The 24,838-nt window shown below is 40.6% G+C and overlaps 1 protein-coding gene and 1 non-coding gene across 2 annotated transcripts; one reads left to right on the top strand and one right to left on the bottom strand.

The window, feature by feature from the left end:
• Positions 1–23,115: 23,115 nt before the first annotated feature.
• LOC131645417 (small nucleolar RNA R71) lies at positions 23,116–23,222 on the bottom strand. Its single transcript, XR_009297040.1, has one exon. It is a non-coding gene; the product is annotated as a small nucleolar RNA R71 (small nucleolar RNA).
• Positions 23,223–23,277: 55 nt separating this feature from the next.
• LOC131661608 (uncharacterized) lies at positions 23,278–24,387 on the top strand. Its single transcript, XM_058931206.1, has one exon. It carries the CDS (start codon positions 23,278–23,280, stop codon positions 24,385–24,387), a length of 1,110 nt encoding a protein of 369 aa, XP_058787189.1.
• The last annotated feature ends 451 nt before the right edge of the window (positions 24,388–24,838 follow it).

The following is a 24,838-nucleotide window of genomic DNA, read 5'->3' as shown; positions in this document are numbered from 1 at the left end:
TCAATCTTGCATTGAGTACACCTTTTGGAATGAGAGACATGGATAGTCTCTGTCACCCTTATCTTCATCAATCTTCCTTAGCAGAGTCTAGGATCCATGTTTGATCATCCTCAGCATTGAGTCATCCTTCATCTTGGGATTTAAACAAGAAGTCTCCACTAGATAATCTTTCTGCCATTCATTCTAAAATAAAATTCCCTGGAAAAGGTTAGCCTCCAACATCTGTCTAAAATGTCAAACCCCTGGAAAGGGTTAGCCTCCAAAGTCAATTAAAATCAACCTCCATTTCAATAAACCCCTGGAAAGGGTTAGCCTCCAACATCTGTCTAAAAATGTCAAAACCCCTGGAAAGGGTTAGCCTCCAACATCTGTCTAAAATGTCAAAATCCCTGGAAAGGGTTAGCTTCCACACATTCCTTCATTTTAATAAAAACCCCTGGAAAGGGTTAGCCTCCAAAGTCAATTAATAAAAAATGTCAAAAAATAAAGATTCATTTCTCTTAGGAGATAATTTCCCCAAAAGAGTCAAAACCCCTGGAAAGGGTCAGCCTCCAAAAACATGATAAAGTCAGTCTTTTAATAGACAAATTCACCAGCTGAGTCAAAATCCCTGGAAAGGGTTAGCTTCCAAAGAAAAACAGTCTTTTTAATCTCCAGTAGAGTTAAAACCAACAAAAATAGTTAGCCTCAACCTTGGGCTTTATACAAGGCACCCAAACAATAAAACTCCCCTGTCAAGAGTCAGCCTCAACCTTGGGCATTGTACAAGGCAGATAATAGAGTCTCCCCAGTGAGTTCTTCATCATTCAGTAGCCACAACCTTGGGCTTTGTACAAGGCAGATAAACCATACTTTCATGTGTCAAAGATTCCTAACACTTAGGATCTTTCCCCATATAGTCATCCATACTCAATTCATTTATTTAAGAGTCCGCCACAACCTTGGGCTTTGTACAAGGCAGAAAATAATGTTTTCCCTAGCAACAGTCAGCCACAACCTTGAGCTTTGTACAAGGCACACAAAATAGAGTCATTCATCAACAGTCAGCCACAACCTTGGGCTTTGTACAAGGCACATAAATAGAGTCTCCCTCAGTAGAGTCAGCCTCAATTCTGGGCTTTGTACAGAACACCAAATAAAATCCATCAAATAAACACTCTCCAAATAGAGTCAGCCTCAATTCTGGGCTTTGTACAGAACACTAAAATACCCTGTAATTAATCCCCAGTGGAGTCATCTCCCAGAGTCAATAATATTAATTAATCAATCAAAAAGCCTCAAGCTTGGGCCTCATTCAAGCCAGCTAAAGTCAAATCTTTCATACAGTAGATAGACATAGCTTATCTCTATAGAGAGATATTTTTACTACTCTACCACATTCAAACAAACAAACATTTCAATTTCAATCAAAGTCTCCCATTTAGGACTCTGAAAGACATGCTCTGGCACATCCCCAGACTTGTACACTTTCCCTAATTTGGACGAGCATCTTTCTTTCATTTAAGAGGCATCTGACTGGCATACTTGCACACACACAAGTAAGGTCCCCCTCTTGAATGAAATGAATTCAGTTATTCTGTCACTCTTTCAAAATGTTTGTGGTAGAATAGTACAAATACCTCTCTGTAGAGATGATTTCATGCCTCTTTACTGTAAACAGAGATTTAATTCCAAGCTTCAACCTTGAGCTTCAAGCAAGGCACCAAAAAAAAAACAATTATTTTCCCTAGTTAGTTCCCCGAACTACATTAAGCTCTGACTTCCACTAGGGATATGTAGGCATGAGGTTCACAAGGAATCTCAGCGAGCTAATAAAATACCAAAAATAGTCAGTATGTCTGTCTGTCTGTCTTTTCAAATCAAATCAATTCCTTCTCCTAACACAAAGGAGAAACTTTCCCAATCATTAGCAATAAACACAAACACAATGACACAGAGAAGGTTCCTGTAGAGTACTACAGATATGTAGGGTGTTTAAATACTTCCCTATGTATAACCGACCTCCCGGACTCCAGAATTTCTAGTCTAGGTGAAATCCCCACACTTAGCAAACTCCTAGGGTTTAGTTGAGATCTTTTTTCCCCTTTCCTACTCGTAGGACAAATAAGAAAGTTCGTGTGATATCGTAGGAAGAACTGAAATAAAATTCCTCCCGCCACGGGCGCATTCTCCTTCCAAATTTCGCGTGAAGGGTCTAGCGTGCCGTCCTCCCAAGTGAAACGGGGAGGTAAAAGAAAACGACACCACAGAAAAATGGCGACTCTGCTGGGGATATAAGTGTTCAAAACCTTGGTTTTTCATCCAAACCAATGGTTGACCTGTTGCTGGTCCAGCCCCAATGAGGAATTAGGGATGCCAAATTCCCCCTCAAACAAGAGAGGTCCTGCCTAACCTCTGTGTCATTTCATGTGTTTGTTGCATATATATTTGTTTATTTTGTTTATTCTGTATCGGGAAAGGGCTTGATTCCCCCTTGTGGTGAGAAATCCTATACCCGGATTTGAGTGCAACATAAGATAGGATGGAGGATGTCTTCCCGGTGAAGGCCCTCTAATCTTGGTTTCCAAGTCTACTCTTGGGATTTGCCTGGCTGGTTGTGATTAACTGCGCCACTGCATTCCGAGACTGATTTGTACCAGGAGAACCTAGAAACACATTAACCCCACTTAAAGCCTTTTTTTTAGGACGTAGAGCGGTGATTACGGAAGTAATTGTCACGCAGATACTACACTCAGAGAAAACTCTCTTATAGATACCAATCAACGTATCTTTAAGGTTGAGCAAAAACTCTGAGACCCCTAGAACCCGTTCTACAGGTACAAAAATCCTTAACCTTAGTTTACCATTGGGGCGGGGATTGCGTTTTGACTTCATGACCACTATACCCTTCAACGCCATGTTTGTTTAAAACTCTTGTGTGTGCATTCATGCATTCATGCATCATTCATTAATAGACAACTAAAAACAAAAAGAGTCTTTTTCGAGTCGTTTTTCAAGGAAACTAAATAACGAACGTTTTGAACTTCAGAGAAAGAGAGAAACGGAGAAAAGACTTAAGGATCTATATTATGGATTACGGAAGAAAGAGAGCTAGGAAATACACCTTCAAGATTCCCCAGGTCGAGGAACTGGGAAAGCTCGGAAAACTGGTGGTCAACCCCCAGGCTTTCAAGGAGAAGTATGGAAAACTTCTGCCTTTGCTCAATACCAACATGGTGGATGGAATCCTTCCCACCTTGGTACAGTTTTACGATCCAACGTATCACTGCTTCACCTTTCTAGATTATCAGCTCATGCCTACGTTAGAGGAGTACTCTCGTCTGATTGGAATACCCGTGTACGCGCAAGATCCGTACTCCGGTTTGGAAAAGAATCCTGACGACATTATCATTGCTGCAACTACTCCTTTGAACGTAGTCGACATCAGAACTCATATGGTGAGTAGAGGAGGAATTCAAGGATTGCCCTCCAAATTCCTGTTTGATCAAGCTCGGTACTTCGTCAGCATCCAAGATATGAGCGCATTTGAGGAAGTCTTGGCTTCGCTTATCTACGGATTGTTTTTGTTCCCTAACATTAACGATTTCGTCGACATCAACGCAATTAAGATCTTCTTAATTGGAAATCCAGTTCCAACCTTGCATGCGGATGCTTATCACTCTGTGCATTCAAGAAACCTGCAGCGAGGAGGATTAATCACATGCTGCGTACCGTTGTTATACGAATGGTTCGTTTCGCACCTGCCAAAGTCTAGCACTTTCTGGAACATGAGGGATGGCCTTTACTGGTCACAGAAAATCATGTCTCTCACTCATACAGACATTGATTGGTGTAGTCCTGACAACGACGAAACCCAGATCATTTTCAGTTGCGGAAGTTTCCCCAACGTACCCCTTATTGGAACTAAGGGAGGAATCAGTTACAATCCAGCTTTAGCCCGTCGTCAATACGGCTATCCTATGAAAAATATTCCAAGTAACATCCAATTGGAGGGTCTGTTCTTCAAGAACATCGACGATCATGGCAACATGCTGAAGAAGGAAATTGTCCAAGCCTGGCGTCTTGTTCACAGCAAAGGGAGAAGATTGTTAGGAAAACATCTTTGCATCTCCCTGGATCCTTACCTTCAATGGGTACGCGTCAGAGCATTCAAGCTCAGGATGCCATATCAACGTCAAGAACCTATTCCCCTAAGGGAACCAATTTACCTTTTCTCCACCGACATTGAAAAACTGCAAGCGGCATTAAACAAGGTATGCCAAGAAAGGAATGCTTGGAGGAACAAGTATCGAATTGTCAACACGGAAAAAGTTGAAATTCAGAACATCCTAAGAAGGAAGGATGAGTTACTTGAAGTACTCGATCGACAAGTGACACAAACGTCACTTTCTCATCATATCCCTCCTGCTTCCTGGATCATCGATCAGCTCACGTCAGAGAACGCTCAGCTCAAGAAACAGAAGAAGATGTTAGAACGTGAAGTCGGCTCTTCATCAAAGTTTTAGAGTCCTTTCTCTCAGTTTCTCTGTATTTCCATTTTCAAAGTGTGTAAGAACGGCGTTTTCGCTTAATTAATAAAGTTTGATGTTTCATGACGTAATTATGGTGTTTCCTTGAAAAATATTAACTTAATTGCATATCATACATCGCTTTAGTCGTACGCACTGACACGAGAATTGTCGCGGATCTAATAGTCACTTTCCTTTCTCCAGAAAGAGAGGAGGAGAAGGAGGTGAACCAAGACTTTCAAGCTGTCTCATCCATACAACACTCGTTCAAGTCGCAAGAAAAGAATGGAAGACTTTGAGCAAGAGAATGAAGAACTCAGAGAAGAGATTAATACTCTCAAAGGTACTGTTGAAAGACTCAATAGTATGGTAGAAGCCCTGGTAGTTGCGCAGAATCGACCAACGCCAGAAGAACCACAAAGGACTGTGGTTTCCGAGATTGTTTCTACTCCTGTTCCTCAGTATACCATGCCGCCTGATCGACCTTGGGGCATGCCGTATAACTTTACTCCAGAAGGGTACATACCTCCAGCTTCTGAAGCTCCAAAAGTCACCATGGATATGCGTCCACCAGAGGGTTACAAACCTCTGGAAATTGAAGTTCCAAGAGCAACGGCAATGGGTTTCGCACAACAGAATGCTGAGATTCCAAGATCTGCTGTCATGGCTTCTCCACAGCCGATTATGCATACTTTTCCCCCGCACGGCGGACAAGTATATCATCACGCTCCAAGTGAGGATGCTGGCGTGTATGAAAGATTGGACGAGTTCCAGGAACAGTTTCTGCAAATGCAGAAGGAACTCAAGACTCTCCGAGGACAAGATCTATTTGGAAAGAATGCTGCAGACCTCTGTCTGGTTCCAAATGTCAAGACTCCTCACAAATTCAAAGTACCAGAATTCGAGAAGTACAAAGAGAATTCATGCCCACAAAGTCATCTTGTGATGTACGCTCGAAGAATGTCAACTCAGACTGATAATCAACAATTGCTCATTCATTATTTTCAAGACAGCCTGACTGGTGCTGCACTCAAATGGTACATGAACTTGGACAGTTCAGAGATTCGTACTTTTCGAGACCTCGGAGAGGCCTTCGTCAAACAGTATAAGTACAATCTGGATATGGCTCCCGACAGAGATCAACTCCGGGCCATGACTCAAAAGGATAGAGAAAGCTTCAAGGAATACGCTCAGAGATGGCGTGAAGTTGCTGCTCAAATTTGTCCACCACTTGAAGAGAAAGAAATGACAAAAATCTATCTCAAAACTTTAAGTCCATTTTACTACGGACGAATGGTTGCAAGTGCACCAAGTGACTTTACCGAGATGGTAAACATGGGTGTGCGTTTAGAAGAAGCAGTTCGAGAAGGACGCTTGAACAAAGAACCAGAATCTTCTGTTGGTCCAAGGAAGTATGGAAGTTCTTTCCAGAAGAAAAAGGATCAAGATGTCAGCAATGTCTTGCACAAAATCAAGAAGAAATTCCAACCTCAAGTTGCAACAATAACTCCGGTTGTTAACTCAGCGCCAGCTTATCGACCTCAGGTCTCGCAACAACAAATTCAACAAAGGTCGCAGCAACCTCAGCAGCAGGTTCGACCTCCAAATTACAACAATCGGGCTCCAAGGTATCCTGCCTTTGACCCCATACCAATGCCGTATGCAGAATTGTTTCCAACATTACTGGCAAAAGGACTCATTCAGACGAGGAGTCCTCCAAATCCTGCAAACAGTTCCTCACCATGGTATAAGGCTGACCAATCTTGTCCCTATCATCAGGGGGCACCAGGTCACAATATTGAGAACTGTTTCTCTTTCAAGATTGACGTCCAACGATTAGTGAAGAGCGGAATGCTATCCTTCAAAGATACTAATCCAAACGTCCAAGCAAATCCTTTGCCGCAGCATAAAGAAGCTTCAGTAAATCTGATAGACCAACACCCCAATGTCATTCAAATCTACGACATTCGTCAGATAGGGGAAAATCTTGTCAAGATGCACGCTAGACAAGCTGGGTACGGTCATGTACCACCTCACAACTACTTCACATGTGAAATTTGTCCAAAGAATAATCAAGGATGTGCCATAGTTCAAGCTGCATTACAAGAACAAATGGACTTGGGATGGATTCAACATATCCGAGTCAGAACTGAACATGACATCAACATGGTTCAAGGATGTCCAGGAGAATACAAAATCTACAAAGTTGAAGACCTTGAAGGATCGGTAGTCAGGTTCCATAAAACTTTAAATGGACTTGCCTACTTTGGAACAGATTTCCACGCTTACAGTAGATGCAAAATCTGTCGAAGAAATTCACGAGGATGCTTGCATGTTCGCAACGACATTCAAAAGCTGATGGATGACAATACCATTACTGTTCTTGCCAACAGAGAAGATGACGAAGTCTTTACCGTATCTCCTCAAATTAATCAAGTTGAACCTATGCAAGTCAAGTATGATAGCAGGAAGACAGCAGTTGCACCACTAGTCATCTACTTACCAGGTCCTGTACCGTATGAGTCTGACAAGGCTATACCATACAAGTACAACGCTACATTCATTGAAAATGGTAAGGAAATACCATTACCGTCTGTTGTCAACATTGCTGATGTTAGTCGAGTCACCAGAAGTGGACGAGTCTTCAACAGAACAACAGAAAATGTGGAGAAACCTTCGGAGGAAGTACCACATAGGCAAGACAATCATCCGACCAATGCTGTTCAAGCGAAAGAAAATGATGAGGTCTTGAAGTTAATCCAAAGGAGTGAATACAACATTGTAGATCAATTACTACATACTCCGTCTAGGATTTCTGTTCTTTCCCTGCTATTGAGTTCTGAAGCTCATAGGGAAGCTCTACAGAAAGTTTTGGAACAAGCTTTCGTAGAACCAAGTGTTACAATAAGCCAATTCAACAACATCGTTGCCAACATCTCCGCCGGAACTAACCTAAGTTTCTGTGACGAAGATCTTCCTAAAGAAGGAGTAGACCACAATCTTCCACTTCACATCTCAGTTGGCTGCATGGGTGATACACTCACAGGAGTCCTAATAGACAATGGATCCTCTCTCAACGTCATGCCTAAATCAACATTGTCAAGATTATCCTTCGAAGATTACCCTCTAAGGAAAAGTCATGTCATCGTCAAAGCATTTGATGGATCAAGAAAGTCAGTTTTCGGAGAAGTGGATCTTCCCATAACTATTGGACCTCAGACGTTCAAAATCACTTTCCAAGTTATGGACATTCCAGCACAATACAGTTGTTTGCTAGGTCGCCCATGGATTCATGAGGCTGGGGCAATTACTTCAACACTTCATCAGAAACTGAAGTTCATAAGAAATGACAAATTGGTAACCGTATGTGGAGAACGAGCTCTGATCGGCAGCAACCTGCCATCATTCTCCGACATAGAACCAAAAGAAGCTGTTGGAACTAAATTCCAAGCACTTTCCTTAGACAAAGGAAAGGAGAAAGCAGCGTCTATCTCTTCATACAAAGATGCAATCCAAGTTATAAAGGATGGCACTACCAGTGGTTGGGGGCACATTAATATTCCTACCAACAACAAGAACAGAACGGGAATTGGATTCTTTCCAACATCATCAAGAGCTATCCCAGGGATTGAGGTAGTTCTCCCTATTCAAGAAACTTTCTGCAGTGGAGGTTTTCTTCAACCTGTTCAACAAACAGTCAATACCATCGGTACGGAAAACACCGATGAAGAGGAATGGTTATCCTATCTTAACAAAGCAGGATACATCTCCCTACCAGAGTCTGAATCACCTTGCTGTTATCCGACTAAAGGATCTGAAAGTAAGACTCAACCAAGCAGTGATGAAGTTACTGACAGCTTCACCACCAGAATTCATGGTTCATCAGAAGAAGTTCCTCCTATCCCCGAAGAGACTTGGGATACATTAGGAGAACCAAGCGGAAAATTCGACTACATGGTGAAATACTCCGCTCCTGAAAGTTCAAGAATCTCTCTTGAAGATATTGTTCCAACTGGATGGAACATTGATTATGAGTACCTCTCTCAGCCAAAAGAGATGTATAACCCTTGCTATTCATCATCATCTACTGGTGAAATCATCATTGAGGATTATATCCCCAAGTCACCTTCCGAGGCTACGGATTTAGAGTTCACATATCTAGTCAATGCCATCTTGGGAGAAGAGCAAGACCAAAATACAGAAGAGGATGATCTCGAAAGTGTCTCCGACAACGAGTCTCTCCATTCAGAAGATTGGAAGTTTCCTCAAAAGAAAAACCGACATACTCCACTTGGGAATGGGTATGCTCACACTGCTCAGTCTGCTGAAGTAGAAGAAGATCGTCTGAGTGTTGCAAAGACAGTGGTTGGTAAATCAAGACCTACCACAGGCCAGCTTAAGCCTAAGGTTCCAGATTACTTAGTGCACAATGGGGTTCGCCACTACTGGACAGCTGTTGAAGTTTCAACTGTTGTTCGCACTCCTAAGTAGGAACTTTCACCGTTATTTTGTCCTCTCACCATAGCCCAGGGTGAAGAGATGTTTCATAGGGCTTTGCATTTTACTATTTCTTAGTTAAATGTCCCTCTTTGCTTCGCCCAAAGCAATAGAGTTTTGTTTTATAGGGTCTTTGTTTCAAGAAATGGCTGTCCATAAATAAAAATGTCATTCTGTTCCTTCATTTAGTTTTCCCTTTTCTTTTTTCGGAAATTGGTAATCCTAAAAAACACCCTTAAAAAACATCAAATATTCCATTAACTGCATACACCGAGTCTTCCTTCGTTGTCTAAATAAAACTTATCACACATATGCAGATTAATCATAAAATACCCCGTTGAAACGTGCGACCGTATGACTTCTCCAAGCTTTGAGTTTCCTGTATTCGAGGCAGAGGAAGAAGAAGACGAAGAAATATCAAAGGAAATTTCACGGTTACTTCAACAAAAGGAAGAGGCCATTCAGCCATACAATGAGCCTCTAGAGATCATTAACCTTGGTTCCAATGGAAACAGAAAAGAGGTTAAGATTGGAGCTTCGCTCAGTTCAGAGATCAGAGAGAGTTTGATACAGCTGCTCCAAGAATTCTCAGATGTCTTCGCTTGGTCTTATCAAGATATGCCAGGGTTGGATACCAGTATAGTGGAGCATCACTTGCCATTAAAAGCAGAATGCCCTCCGGTCAAGCAAAAATTAAGAAGAACTCATCCGGAGATGGCCATGAAAATCAAAGAGGAAGTTCAAAAGCAGATCAACGCAGGTTTCCTCGTCACTTCAGAATACCCTCAGTGGTTAGCTAACATTGTTCCCGTTCCTAAGAAAGATGGAAAAGTCCGCATGTGCGTCGACTACAGAGATTTGAACAAAGCTAGCCCTAAGGATGATTTTCCTTTACCACATATTGATATGTTGGTAGACAGTACAGCAAAATCCAAAGTTTTCTCATTCATGGACGGATTTTCAGGATACAACCAAATCAAAATGGCACCTGAAGACATGGAAAAAACAGCTTTCATCACCCCCTGGGGCACGTTCTGCTACCGTGTTATGCCTTTTGGACTAAAGAACGCAGGGGCAACTTATCAAAGAGCTATGACTACGCTTTTCCACGACATGATGCATAAGGAAGTGGAAGTCTATGTGGACGACATGATTGCCAAATCAGAAAATGAAGAAGATCACATACAGAATCTGACAAAGTTATTTCAACGCTTACGGAAGTTTCAGCTTCGCCTGAACCCCAACAAGTGTACCTTTGGTGTCTACTCAGGAAAACTCCTTGGTTTCATTGTCAGCAAACGAGGAATTGAAGTAGATCCAGACAAAGTCAAGGCGATTCAAGAAATGCCTTCGCCCAGAACCGAGAAACAAGTTAGAGGATTTCTTGGACGTCTGAATTACATCTCGAGATTCATATATCTCATGACTGCAACTTGTGCTCCTATTTTCAAACTTCTACGGAAAAATCAAAGTTGCGTCTGGACAGACGATTGTCAGAAAGCGTTCGACAGCATTAAGGAATATCTGCTCGAACCACCCATCTTATCTCCTCCAGTGGAAGGAAGACCTTTGATAATGTACTTAACCGTCTTAGAAGACTCCATGGGTTGTGTCCTTGGACAGCAAGACGAGACAAAGAGAAAAGAGCATGCCATCTACTACCCGAGCAAGAAATTCACTGACTGTGAATCCCGCTACTCCATGCTCGAGAAGACGTGTTGTGCTTTGGCCTGGGCTGCCAAGCGTCTCCGCCAGTACATGATTCGACATACTACTTGTTTGATTTCTCATATGGATCCAATCAAGTACATCTTTGAGAAGCCTGCTTTAACCGGGAGAATTGCCCGTTGGCAGATGTTGTTATCAGAATACGACATTGAGTATCACGCACAGAAAGCCGTGAAAGGAAGCATTCTAGCTGAGCACCTGGCTCACCACCCACTCAATGGTCATGAATCAACCAGTTTCGATTTTCCGGACGAAGACGTCATGTACCTCAAGATGAAAGATTACGACGAGCCACTACCAGACGAAGGACCTGAGATAGGATCCCAGTGGGGCTTGATCTTTGACGGAGCTGTCAATGCTTATGGACGAGGAATTGGGGCAATCATTGTTACACCTCAGGGTACCCATATTCCATTTACTGCCAGATTAACTTTCAAATGCACAAACAATGAGGCCGAATATGAAGCTTGCATCATGGGTCTCGAAGAAGCCATGGATCTAAGAATCAAACACTTGGATGTATACGGAGATTCTGCTTTGGTCATCAATCAAATCAAAGGAGAATGGGAAACACGCCAACCAGGGCTAATTCCTTACAAAGACTACGCGAGAAGATTATTACCATTCTTCGACAGGGTAGATTTTCATCACATTCCTCGTGAAGAAAACAATTTGGCTGATGCATTAGCCACACTCTCTTCCATGATTAGGATAAATCATTGGAATGACATTCCTCGGATCGATGTTATGCGCCTGGATAGGCCCGCTCATGTGTTCACAGTAGAAGCAATCATCGACGACAAACCGTGGTATCACGACATCAAGAACTTTCTTCAAAAGCAAGAGTACCCTCTTGGGGCGTCAAAGAAAGATAGAAAGACTTTAAGAAAGTTAGCTTGTAGATTCTTCCTGAATGAAGATGTTCTGTACAAGAGAAACTTCGACATGGTTCTGCTCAGATGCGTTGACAGAAAAGAAGCAGAAATACTCATAAGAGAAATACATGAAGGTTCCTTTGGTACTCACACCAATGGACATACCATGACAAGGAAAATACTGAGAGCAGGATATTATTGGCTGACAATGGAGTCAGATTGCTACCAGTACGCAAAGAGGTGTCACAAATGTCAGATCTACGCCGATAGAATTCATGTGCCACCATCTCTTCTCAACATACTCTCTTCCCCTTGGCCTTTCTCCATGTGGGGAATCGACATGATTGGAATGATCGAGCCAAAAGCGTCCAACGGACATCGCTTCATCTTGGTAGCCATAGACTATTTCACCAAATGGGTTGAAGCAGCTTCATATGCAAACGTTACAAGACAAGTTGTCGTCAGGTTTATCAAGAATCACATCATCTGTCGCTACGGCATTCCTAGCAAGATAATCACTGACAATGGGTCAAATTTGAATAACAAAATGATGAAGGAGCTTTGTGAAGAATTCAAGATCGAACATCACAACTCATCTCCTTACAGACCGAAGATGAATGGAGCTGTAGAAGCAGCTAACAAAAACATCAAGAAAATCATTCAGAAGATGGTCATCACTTACAAAGATTGGCATGAAATGCTCCCGTATGCTCTTCACGGTTACCGTACATCAGTACGTACTTCGACTGGAGCAACTCCTTTCTCCCTTGTATATGGCATGGAGGCAGTCCTACCTATAGAGGTTGAGATTCCATCAATGAGAGTTTTGATGGAGGCAAAATTAACAGAAGCCGAGTGGTGTCAAAGCAGGATCGATGAATTGAACTTAATCGAAGAAAAGCGCATGACAGCTTTATGCCACGGACAGCTATATCAACAAAGAATGAAGAAAGCTTTCGACAAAAAGGTTCGACCTCGCACAATCAAAGAAGGCGACCTTGTACTCAAAAAGATTCAATCTTTTCTCACAGATTCGAGAGGGAAATGGACTCCCAATTATGACGGCCCCTACGTGGTCAAGAGAGCTTTCTCAGGAGGAGCCTTAATACTCACGACTATGGATGGAGAAGAATTCACCCGTCCTGTGAACGTCGACGCAGTCAAGAAATACTTCGCCTAAATAAACAAAAGAACAGCTCGCTAAGTTGAAAACTCGCAAAGAGCGGCTTAGGCAAAAAAGAGCGTCTCGGTGAATCGAAAACCCGAAAGGGCGATTCAGGCAAAAGTTAGAGACATAAAAAAACAAATAATCAATCCCGGTAAACTTAAAACCCGAAAGGGGTAGTTTACGCAAAAGTTAGGGATATATGGCAAGTAATTGTGTTCAGGACACACTTGATCATTCAAAATCCATAGCGGAGTATTCATCAGCAGTAGGTCATCTTCTACGAAGCACGAATACAGCGCAACTCGGAGTGGAAGGGAAAGATAACGGTCGTCACGTTTCATCGTAGCCCTTTTCCCGAAAAATTACCAATTTCCAACTTTGTAAATACTCCATGGAATCAAGCATTTGGCTGATTACCATTCCATATATAATAATTTGAGCCTTGTGCTTTTCCTTTGCAATCTAGTCTTATTCAGTTTCTTGGAATGCATTTTGAATTTAAACAGTCATTTTCTTGAAACAAATGTTTTCATAAAATAAAAATGAATTTACTTGCAAAAATAAAGGTGAAATTTCTTTCTAAGGTTTACAAACAATAGGAAGAATGCAAATAGTTGCTCCGAGAACGGTTGAGACTCCGGGAACCAAGTTTTCCCCATGAGGTCGCTTTGCGAACATCTCCCGATGACGGATCGTCACTTCAATTCATATTACTTACTTCGGACAGCGGACAACTGATAACCAGATATTTCCAACAGAGTTCGAACTACAAGAAGAGGACATCTTCTGATCAACAAGAATTCAAGTCGTATCATAGGATTTTACATCTGCGACAATTCTATTCACATTCACTTTACATTCTATCATTGTCATAATATTCATGCATACATTACATCATAATTACATAGTCGAATCAGGCTTTGATCCTGTGAATGCCTAAGTCATTGAGGCATGAACTCAAGTTTCCCCTGCAAGTCCTGGAGAAACTTTTTCCTTCAAGACAACAATCCATGTAGAGAGATTTCCCCAAGCAAGTCAATAGATGGTAGTCTCCCTCAAAGAGATAGTTTTTTCACTTTTGGAATTCCTCAGCCGAGATTCTCCTGCAAAGCAACATTCGACAGTCTTCTTCAGATAAGATAGTCTGCTTCGCATTCTGGAATTCCCTACAGGTTTGATATTTCCCCAGCAGGTTCAAGAGGTGCCACTTCTTGTCAAAGAAAAATTCAGAATCTCCCAGCAGATCGACAAATGATTCCCCAGCGGAGTCAGTGAATGATAGTCTTCGTCCAGAAGATAGTTCACATTCCCCAACGAAGTCAGCAAATGGCAGTCTCTTTCAGCAGAAGACAGTTTGCTCACTTTCTTTCATAACAGAGTCAGCAAATGGCAGTCTCTTTCAGCAGAAGACAGTTTGCTCACTTTCTTTCATAACAGAGTCAGCAAATGGCAGTCTCTTTCAGCAGAAGACAGTTTGCTCACTTTCTTTCATAACAGAGTCAGCAAATGGCAGTCTCTTTCAGCAGAAGACAGTTTGCTCACTTTCTATCACAACAAAGTCAGCAAATGGCAGTCTCTTTCAGCAGAAGACAGTTTGCTCACTTTCTTTCATGACAGGGTCGACAAATGGCAGTCTCTCCCAGTAGAAGACAGTTTGCTCCCCTAGCAATTGGCAAATGGCAGTCTTTTCCCAAGAAAAGACAGTTTGTCTGTTAAATACTCAAGAGATCGACAAATGGCAGTTTCTTCGAACAGTTTGTCTGTTTCTGGGATGTTTAACTCCCCACAGAGTCGATGAATGGCAGTTTTCCTCTTAGGAAAACAATTCGTTGATATGGAACATCCGAAACGAGGAGAGGTTGTTTACCTTTTTCTAAGTATCAACACTTAGTTAAAGAAGATGGATTGCGCATCCAACATTGCCGTCCATTCACCAGAATCCACATCAAGTATTTCTGCAGGAGTTTGTCTCCTCATCCCCCGCCAAGCGCGACAACGGGATCAAGTCATGCAAAGACTATGTCAGTTACAACATCTCAGGAGCGCCCAAAATTCGGGCATTCTTTGATATTTAAGTCTCTTTTACGCAGGAGAGATCGAGATATCAATCTCTCTCCCTCCAGATAAAGGAAACTTAAATAGGGGCATCTGTCATACCCTAATTTTTGACCCCCCTGAGATGGCATATCTTCAGGATTTTTCATCAGGTCAAGACAAGTACCCAGAGCAGTCATTTCTCCATCTGGTACCTAATCGAGGATGCTCAAAGACAAGAAAGCTCAGGCAAAGGATCAATCAATACAAAGATTAGTCTCTAATACAATCATGAGGCTCAAAGACTTCACTTTTCTCATCTATGATTGATTAGACATCCAGTCATATGAGTACAGGTTTACTCAGGTCACCAGACTAGGGTTTTGAGCCTATCAAGGACTAAAATCAGGGATCACATTTGGGAAACCCTAAAAAACCTCAGAGGGTCATTCAAAGACATCAATCATCTTCAAATAACTCATATGACAAGATCTACTAGACATCACACTTCAATTCAAAGTCTACAGTCATTATTTTCACATGGTCGACAAATTAGGGTTTTGACCTAATTCACCAAGATAGTTGACTTTTAATCAGGGCATGAATCCAAAACTCAAGACATGATTCAAGAATCTCTACTACCTCAATATAATCCATTTACATCATTCATTTGAGGAAAAGATCTTGTTTCTACACAAAAGCCCAAAAATTCACTTTGTCAGGAAAAAGTCAACTGTGAAGGATCATCATTGACTTTTAAGGTTTTTGGTCAAAAAATGACTTTCAAAGATCAATATCATCAATATATGGATGTCAAAGTCATTTGACCAAAGAAATTCAAAGAAATTCATCAAGGAGCGAAAAGTCGAGAATTAGGGTTTTTGAAGGCATGGTGAGAACTCAAAATTTCACCTACACAACTCAAAAAACTTCCAACATGAAAGTTGTAGATCTTGCAAAATAAAACAACATCTTACAAAGGAACTTTTTTCAAAAGATCAACCATTTATGAAGTTTTGGAAATTTTGAAGTTTAGGTCATAAACACTTAGAAATTTTTCTAAGTGTTTTAACCTAGTTTTCATCCAACTTTGGGCTCATTTTTCACAAATTTCCCAAATGATTTTGAAGAAGACATAAACTAATGATTTGAAGTAGATGTTTAGGGCTTTCCAAATTGTGTTCAACCTTCTCCAAATTCAATTTGAGCTAGGAGTTATGCTTGTTCAAAGTTGGCCTCATGAAGTAAAATTATAGGTCATGTGCAAATTGGAACTTTGCAATTTTGTGCATTTTGCTTCACTAAGTGATGCTACACGACCTCTAATGCATCTGAAACCATACCATACATCCAAATTCATCATTGCATAAGGATTAGAGAAGATTCCCAAAAACAAAGGCATGTGATTATGTAATGATTGCATTTTTGAATTTATGGCAAATGATGAATCATCAAGGAATCTTGTTCTAAGCCAATTAGAACTCTCCTCTGAATCAGAAATGTTCCCTTGGATCATACAAGATCAATGGTTGGGGAAGCTAGCCCGAAAATGCATCATTGCATTTTGGAGATTCTTTGAATTTCTTCATGGCTAAGAAAACAAAACTCTCTCATTAAGCAAGCTCACACTCTCACTCAGTACTGAACCATTTACCTATAAATAGGGGAGCATACTTCAGTAGAAAAACACACCAAAGCAACCATATTACTTGCTTTCTCTTTCTCTTCTCTTGTTCATTGTTTTTCAAAGTTCTTTGGCAAGAAGAATCGATTTCTTCAAACCAGAGCTTATCTTTGGGAAGTGAGCATTCTAACATCTCAAGGGAGGTCATTTGAGGTGATCCAAGCACCTGGATCACTTCTGTAAGTGGAGGAACACCATTGTTGCTCTCACTTTGGAGCATCTGCAGTTGGAGGTCCATGGAGTAATTCAGGAGGTTCCGAGCCAAGCCAATCATCCAGACACACTCCTCAGGTCATAGTGAAGCTAACCAGATGGCTGCAGCTCATCTGTAACTCAAGAATCAACACCCTCCATGTTCACTTGAAGCTGAAATCGAGGGAGGTCCATAGAACAATTCAGAAGGATTCAGGCTACAATAAGCATTCAGTTAGCATCATTGAGTCTCAGGGAAGCTATTGAGATCATTCATTCAAGCCCAGGTGCTCTCAATCATCCTCACGACCTCCATTTTCAGAGGTAAGTTTCTGAACCTCACCTCTTTAATTTAAGCATTCTTTAAGAAATAGCTCGATTCTATCTTGTTCAGCATCATCAGAGGATTGAAAACCCTCTATCATCATTCATTTATCTTTCAGCATAGCCATTTAATTTGATTTTTAAGCTTTAGGGTTCTTCACGATTTCTGGTAAATTAGTTAGATATAGTTGATATAAATTTATGATAGTTACATATTTAGAATCGTGAGTGAATTTAGAGCAAGTTTGGTCTTTACATCTTTGCAAATGGTTGAGAAACGAGCAAGTTCATAAATTTGAAATTTGAGAGCTTGAGGTTGAAGACGAAGATGGTGATGGCGCGCAATTTTCAAACTCAGGTCTAAGTTTATTTTATTTTGATTGATACCTGTTTCATTAACGACTAAAACGTGATAGCCCAGTGGTAAAGAGTGTTTGTGTGTTGCGCGTGCCCAAGGTCTGGGGTTCGAATCCCCCTCGCCCCAGACCTTTTGATTTTATTTCTTTTTTTCACTTCTATGCATTTGAGTAACATATGAATTGCAATGGAACCATGCATATGACACCAAGCGCGCGTTGGCTCAGTGGTGTTGTTTTGGGCTGGTAATACAAAGGGCGTGGGTTCAAACCTGGTTGGTGACAAACCCTATTTTTTTTTACCACTTTTTCCCATTTAATTTCTTCACAACTTTAACCAATTATTTAACCTATCAAATTAATTTATTTTCACTTCATTTTTCACACACTTATCATTTAATATACCTATTTTGTGAATAATCAAAAAAATCATAAAAATATTATGTATTTCTTGAATTTTAATTAGGTTTAAAATAGTATGTTTTAGGTGTTTTCTCAAATACTTTAAATACATATTTTCACTTTGTTTCCACCTAATCATTTTGTAAATAAAGTTTATGATAAAACCCTAATTGTTTAGGTCTTAATTAAATAAAAATCTTTATTTTTACTTTGATTAAGTTGACTTTTGTCAATATTCAAAACTGTTTTCAATCTCTAATTAAACGGACGATTAAGGTTTTCAAACAACAAAACCTTGTATCATTCCAAATCATTTTCAAATTGCTTTTACACCAGTACTGTAAAGTACTGGGCCTCTAATAGAGTGTAAGTCCCAAAAACCTTCTCTTCTTAGCTTGTTTTCAAAACTGTATTTTCAAAATCTTCTTTCTGTTTTCAAAACACTCTTCTGGTATTTGAAGGGCATTATTCCCGGTGAAACTCTTCAGATACCTATGTGACCTTTGTCCATCTTCACTTCTTCTGTTTTCAAAAACCATTAACTGTTTATCATAAATATTCAACTGTCATCAACAAAACAACAAAAATACTGTTGAGGCTCTGTACATACTTCTTCAATGGCCTCCACTCCATCCAGGTTAGGCTTTACAAGCTTTCAATTTACAGTCTTTATTTAAATTACTGTCAAATATAAACTGTACATATATTAGTTTAGAACTGCGTTTGAGTATAAACCTTAGGACAGTTAAACTATATATATATTATAGGAATATGGCCTAAGATTGAGAATGTCTTCCCGGTGAAGGCTCTTTCCTAATTAGAAATCTGTAGTTCAAACCCCCAAGATGAATTATTCCCGGTGAAACATCTTGGTAAAAACCTTAGAATCCAAATAATAGGACACATCCACCCAAAGAGGAATTATTCCCGATGAAACCTCTCACCCATTTGCTTAGAGCCAAAATAAGTTCAAAACTACATAGCTTTCTCTTGTGCTATAACAAGGACCCTCGATGACCCTCGATTAGCCTCCTCTTGGGCTTTGTACAAGGACCCACAGGCTTCTTAAAAGCATTTCCAGCTTCCTCTTGAGCTTGTATACAAGGACTCATCAGGTTTCTTATAAACATAGGAACAGGTCTTTAGTCACCTTTTAGCCTACCCTGGTGAGTTTCTTCCAATTTAAACCAGACTTTAACAAGCTAAGTTTGTCTCAATCTTGCATTGAGTACACCTTTTGGAATGAGAGACATGGATAGTCTCTGTCACCCTTATCTTCATCAATCTTCCTTAGCAGAGTCTAGGATCCATGTTTGATCATCCTCAGCATTGAGTCAGCCTTCATCTTGGGCTTTAAACAAGAAGTCTCCACTAGATAATCTTTCTGCCATTCATTCTAAAATAAAATTCCCTGGAAAGGGTTAGCCTCCAACATCTGTCTAAAATGTCAAACCCCTGGAAAGGGTTAGCCTCCAAAGTCAATTAAAATCAACCTCCATTTCAATAAACCCCTGGAAAGGGTTAGCCTCCAACATCTGTCTAAAAATGTCAAAACCCCTGGAAAGGGTTAGCCTCCAACATCTGTCTAAAATGTCAAAATCCCTGGAAAGGGTTAGCTTCCACACATTCCTTCATTTTAATAAAAACCCCTGGAAAGGGTTAGCCTCCAAAGTCAATTAATAAAAAATGTCAAAAAATAAAGATTCATTTCTCTTAGGAGATAATTTCCCCAAAAGAGTCAAAACCCCTGGAAAGGGTCAGCCTCCAAAAACATGATAAAGTCAGTCTTTTAATAGACAAATTCACCAGCTGAGTCAAAATCCCTGGAAAGGGTTAGCTTCCAAAGAAAAACAGTCTTTTTAATCTCCAGCAGAGTTAAAACCAACAAAAACAGTTAGCCTCAACCTTGGGCTTTATACAAGGCACCCAAACAATAAAACTCCCCTGTCAAGAGTCAGCCTCAACCTTGGGCATTGTACAAGGCAGATAATAGAGTCTCCCCAGTGAGTTCTTCATCATTCAGTAGCCACAACCTTGGGCTTTGTACAAGGCAGATAAACCATACTTTCATGTGTCAAAGATTCCTAACACTTAGGATCTTTCCCCATATAGTCATCCATACTCAATTCATTTATTTAAGAGTCCGCCACAACCTTGGGCTTTGTACAAGGCAGAAAATAATGTTTTCCCTAGCAACAGTCAGCCACAACCTTGGGCTTTGTACAAGGCACACAAAATAGAGTCATTCATCAACAGTCAGCCACAACCTTGGGCTTTGTACAAGGCACATAAATAGAGTCTCCCTCAGTAGAGTCAGCCTCAATTCTGGGCTTTGTACAGAACACCAAATAAAATCCATCAAATAAACACTCTCCAAATAGAGTCAGCCTCAATTCTGGGCTTTGTACAGAACACTAAAATACCCTGTAATTAATCCCCAGTGGAGTCATCTCCCAGAGTCAATAATATTAATTAATCAATCAAAAAGCCTCAAGCTTGGGCCTCATTCAAGCCAGCTAAAGTCAAATCTTTCATACAGTAGATAGACATAGCTTATCTCTATAGAGAGATATTTTTACTACTCTACCACATTCAAACAAACAAACATTTCAATTTCAATTTCAATCAAAGTCTCCCATTTAGGACTCTGAAAGACATGCTCTGGCACATCCCCAGACTTGTACACTTTCCCTAATTTGGACGAGCATCTTTCTTTCATTTAAGAGGCATCTGACTGGCATACTTGCACACACACAAGTAAGGTCCCCCTCTTGAATGAAATGAATTCAGTTATTCTGTCACTCTTTCAAAATGTTTGTGGTAGAATAGTACAAATACCTCTCTGTAGAGATGATTTCATGCCTCTTTACTGTAAACAGAGATTTAATTCCAAGCTTCAACCTTGAGCTTCAAGCAAGGCACCAAAAAAAAACAATTATTTTCCCTAGTTAGTTCCCCGAACTACATTAAGCTCTGACTTCCACTAGGGATATGTAGGCATGAGGTTCACAAGGAATCTCAGCGAGCTAATAAAATACCAAAAATAGTCAGTATGTCTGTCTGTCTGTCTTTTCAAATCAAATCAATTCCTTCTCCTAACACAAAGGAGAAACTTTCCCAATCATTAGCAATAAACACAAACACAATGACACAGAGAAGGTTCCTGTAGAGTACTACAGATATGTAGGGTGTTTAAACACTTCCCTATGTATAACCGACCTCCCGGACTCCAGAATTTCTAGTCTAGGTGAAATCCCCACACTTAGCAAACTCCTAGGGTTTAGTTGAGATCTTTTTTCCCCTTTCCTACTCGTAGGACAAATAAGAAAGTTCGTGTGATATCGTAGGAAGAACTGAAATAAAATTCATCCCGCCACGGGCGCATTCTCCTTCCAAATTTCGCGTGAAGGGTCTAGCGTGCCGTCCTCCCAAGTGAAACGGGGAGGTAAAAGAAAACGACACCACACCATGATCACACGATCCCGTCAGTTACTTAGCACCGCGCCCGCGGTGAGGCTGCCGCGCCCATGGCCTTCACAAAATGGTTCCCGCTCAGAAGGAGTTGAGGGGCACTCCTGTCCTTACGCACTTCCAGAATCCATTATATACAGTTTTTCATTTTCATTTTCGTTTTCCATCCAAGCTTAGTACAAACTTAAGCCATATACTATCAGTTTCTGTAAAATAGTAACCTTTTCACATCGGGGATTTACTACGGTGTAGATTGAGTTGTAATCGAGTCTTGGAGCACTTTGGTTGAAGTTTATCATACCAGCCTTCACTTTGTATCAGATTCAAACCTCCGATCGGAGTAAGGTTTCAATTTAATTGCTTTATTTACTTTCTTGCTCTTACCATAGTCTACATGCTTTATAGACTCTAAATGCTCTTACCATAGTCTACACGATTTATAGACTCGCACCCTTTTAATTACTTGCACTTATCATAGTCTACATGTGTTATAGACTCGCACTTATTATGTCTGGCTAAATTATAAAGGTTTGAATGTAATGATTGTCATCAAGATTGTGTTCCAATTATCATGCTAGTGAAAATACTCTAGGGATGTTTTGCTTTTAACTTAAGTCAAATTGTGTTTAAATGTTTATTGAGTAAGATTGAAAGCCGTCCATATCAAAGATATGACTTGATTATTATTTAACCAAACAAAAGAAGCGAAAGCGATTTGGTTGGTTAAATAGGAATCATTAACTCTTTTTAGAAAACGATTTTGAAACTATTTTCGGACGCGTTTGTAGGTTTGAAATCTGACTCTTGGCCAAAAACCAAGAGTCTCTTTAGGTTAATCTTTCCAAGCCAAAATTACTTTTCTGTTTAGCCAAAACTATCAATTTCTTAAAAATAGATTTACCTCTTTAACGCGGAAGGCACCCTTTATATGTGACAATAAAGGAAGTTAAATTAAAGAGCAAATTCGGTTCCTGGTAGCCAAAAGTTACAAGTTCCTGTTAAATTGATTCTTTGCTACGAATAGAAAAGACTGTCCCATGAGTCGTTTCATTTATGCATGTCTGGATCATAGTCTGATTTCATGATTTACATTCCAACTTATCGCTTAAACTATTATTCACGTCGCTCAATTACCTTGTTGCACTGCACTCACAACAATATTCTTGTTCACCTTAGATAAGCACCTTAGCAATAGAGTTGATAGATTGATGATTGGTCTCTATGGTTCGATAATCTTATATATTACTTCGATAGGCTGTGCACTTGCAGTTCTATATTTAGGCTTTACGTAACAGACCCATCAAGTTTTTGGCGCCGTTGCCGGGGACTAACTTCGTCAAATTTCGTACCCGATTGTTATCCCGTTTAGACTAAGGCTATTCTAGTCGGTAGATGCGTAGAAATCGTAGCACCGGTAACCTATTAAACCCTTTAGTGGAACCCGAATGTTACGCCCGAGCACGTTTGTTTATCCTTAAGTTAAGGAAAGCTATGGCCGAAGATCGTAACCAAACACCGCTTAAAGAGTTTACTCAACCATCTAATGAGGAGCCCAGTTCTAGTATCGTAAACCCCGCTATAACAACCAGTAATTTTGAACTTAAGCCCTCATTACTTCAACTAGTACAACAAAACCAATTCGCTGGTCTCGCTACAGAGAACGCAAATCAACACCTAAAAGTGTTTATCCAGTTAGCTGACACCCTTAAGGCAAATGAAGCCACACCCGAAGCCATCCGCTTAAGATTGTTTCCTTTTCTCCCTTAGAGGTAAAGCCCATGACTGGTTAGACGCCCTTCCAGCCAACTCAATAACGAATTGGGAAGACCTTAGGAGAGCTTTTCTTGCCAGATATTTCCCACCAAGTAAGACTGCTGTCCTTAGGAACTTGATCACTAGTTTCACTCAAAACCAAGGCGAATCACTTTTTGATGCCTAGGAAAGATATAAAGAACTTTTGAGAGCCTGTCCGCACCATGGCCTAGAGCAATGGTTAATCATACACACCTTTTATAATGGACTCCATTACAACACGAAGATGTCTATTGACGCTGCCGCTGGCGGAGCGTTAATGAACAAACCTTACCTCGACGCTTGTGCCCTGATAGAGGACATGGCCCAAAACCACACCCAATGGGGAATAGAACGAGCGACGGTAGAGAAAAAGGAGAGCCATGAAGGAAAGCATGAGATAAGTTGCATGGACATGGTGAATGCTAAGATGGACGCCCTAGCCTTGAAAGTCGAGAACATGTCTCAAAACCCTACCACAGCAGCAGCAATCCAATCAAAGTGCGAACTCTGTGGAACTCAAGGACATCAAACCATTGACTGTAACCTTTTGAATGACTCTAGCTCAGACCAAGTTAACTATACCCAAGGGAACCCTTTCTCGAATACCTACAATCCTAGATGTAGGAACCACCCAAATTTCTCTTACAAAAACAATAACCTCATCCAAAATTTTGGATCTTCGAGACCCCAAGGATTCCAAACAAAAAAACAAAACCAACCTATGCAAGTTGTGCCACCAAGACCAAACCTTAAGGAAACCATAGACACCTTTATTCAAAATCAAACTCAGCAAAATAAGGAGTTTATGAATCAACACATTCACACAAACGAGTTAGTTACTCAACTGGCAACCAAGTTTGACCAGATGATGACCCACACCAAAATGCTTGAGACCCATACTTCACAAGTGGCCCAAACCACCTCTGCACAAGTTGTACCTGAAGGACAATTCCTTGGACAAACCCAACCTAATCCCAAAGGAACAACAAATTCTATCACCTTGAGAAGTGGAACCGCTTATGAAGGACCTAAAAATCCTAACCTAAGCACATCAGAAAAACCTAAGGAAGATGCTGAACCTAAAGACCAGGTAGAGGAACCAGAGAAACCCGAAAAGCAATCAAAACCAGAGGTAGAGAGTCGCACACCACAACCTTACAAGCCACCTATTCCATTTCCAAAAAGGTTGAAAAACACCAAAACAGAAAACCAATTCCAAAAGTTCATTAAGGTAATAGAGAAACTCCACGTAGAAATCCCTTTTACCGAAGCAATAACCCAGATACCATCATATGCTAAGTTCTTGAAGGATATTTGTCCAACAAACGGCGACTCGAAGATCCCAAACCTTTAGAATGTCATTCCATATCCGAGAATAAACTTGCCAAGAAACACAAAGATCCTGGAAGTTTTTCTATCCTTTGCGTCCTAGGAAATCATATGATAGACAAAGCGTTTTTGGACCTAGGAGCAAGCATAAGTCTGATGCCCTTGGCTGTCTGTAAGAGGTTAAAACTAGGAGAACTTCAACCTACTAAGATGTCATTACAACTAGCCGATAGATCTGTTAAATACCCCATGGGTATTTTAGAAGACATACCTGTCAAGATTGGTAAGTTATACATTCCGACCGATTTCGTAGTTATGGATATCAAAGAAGATGATGACATCCCAATCCTCCTAGGTAGACCATTCCTATCGACCGCCGGAGCTATAATAGATGTTAAGAAAGGGAAGCTGACTTTTGAGGTAGGAAATGAAAAGATCAAGTTCATTCTGTCGAAATTTCTGATGGCACCAGTGAT

This window comes from Vicia villosa, linkage group LG1 (assembly GCF_029867415.1).
Source record: "Vicia villosa cultivar HV-30 ecotype Madison, WI linkage group LG1, Vvil1.0, whole genome shotgun sequence".
NCBI lineage: Eukaryota > Viridiplantae > Streptophyta > Magnoliopsida > Fabales > Fabaceae > Vicia > Vicia villosa.
This window is presented reverse-complemented; position numbering and strand designations above follow the sequence as displayed.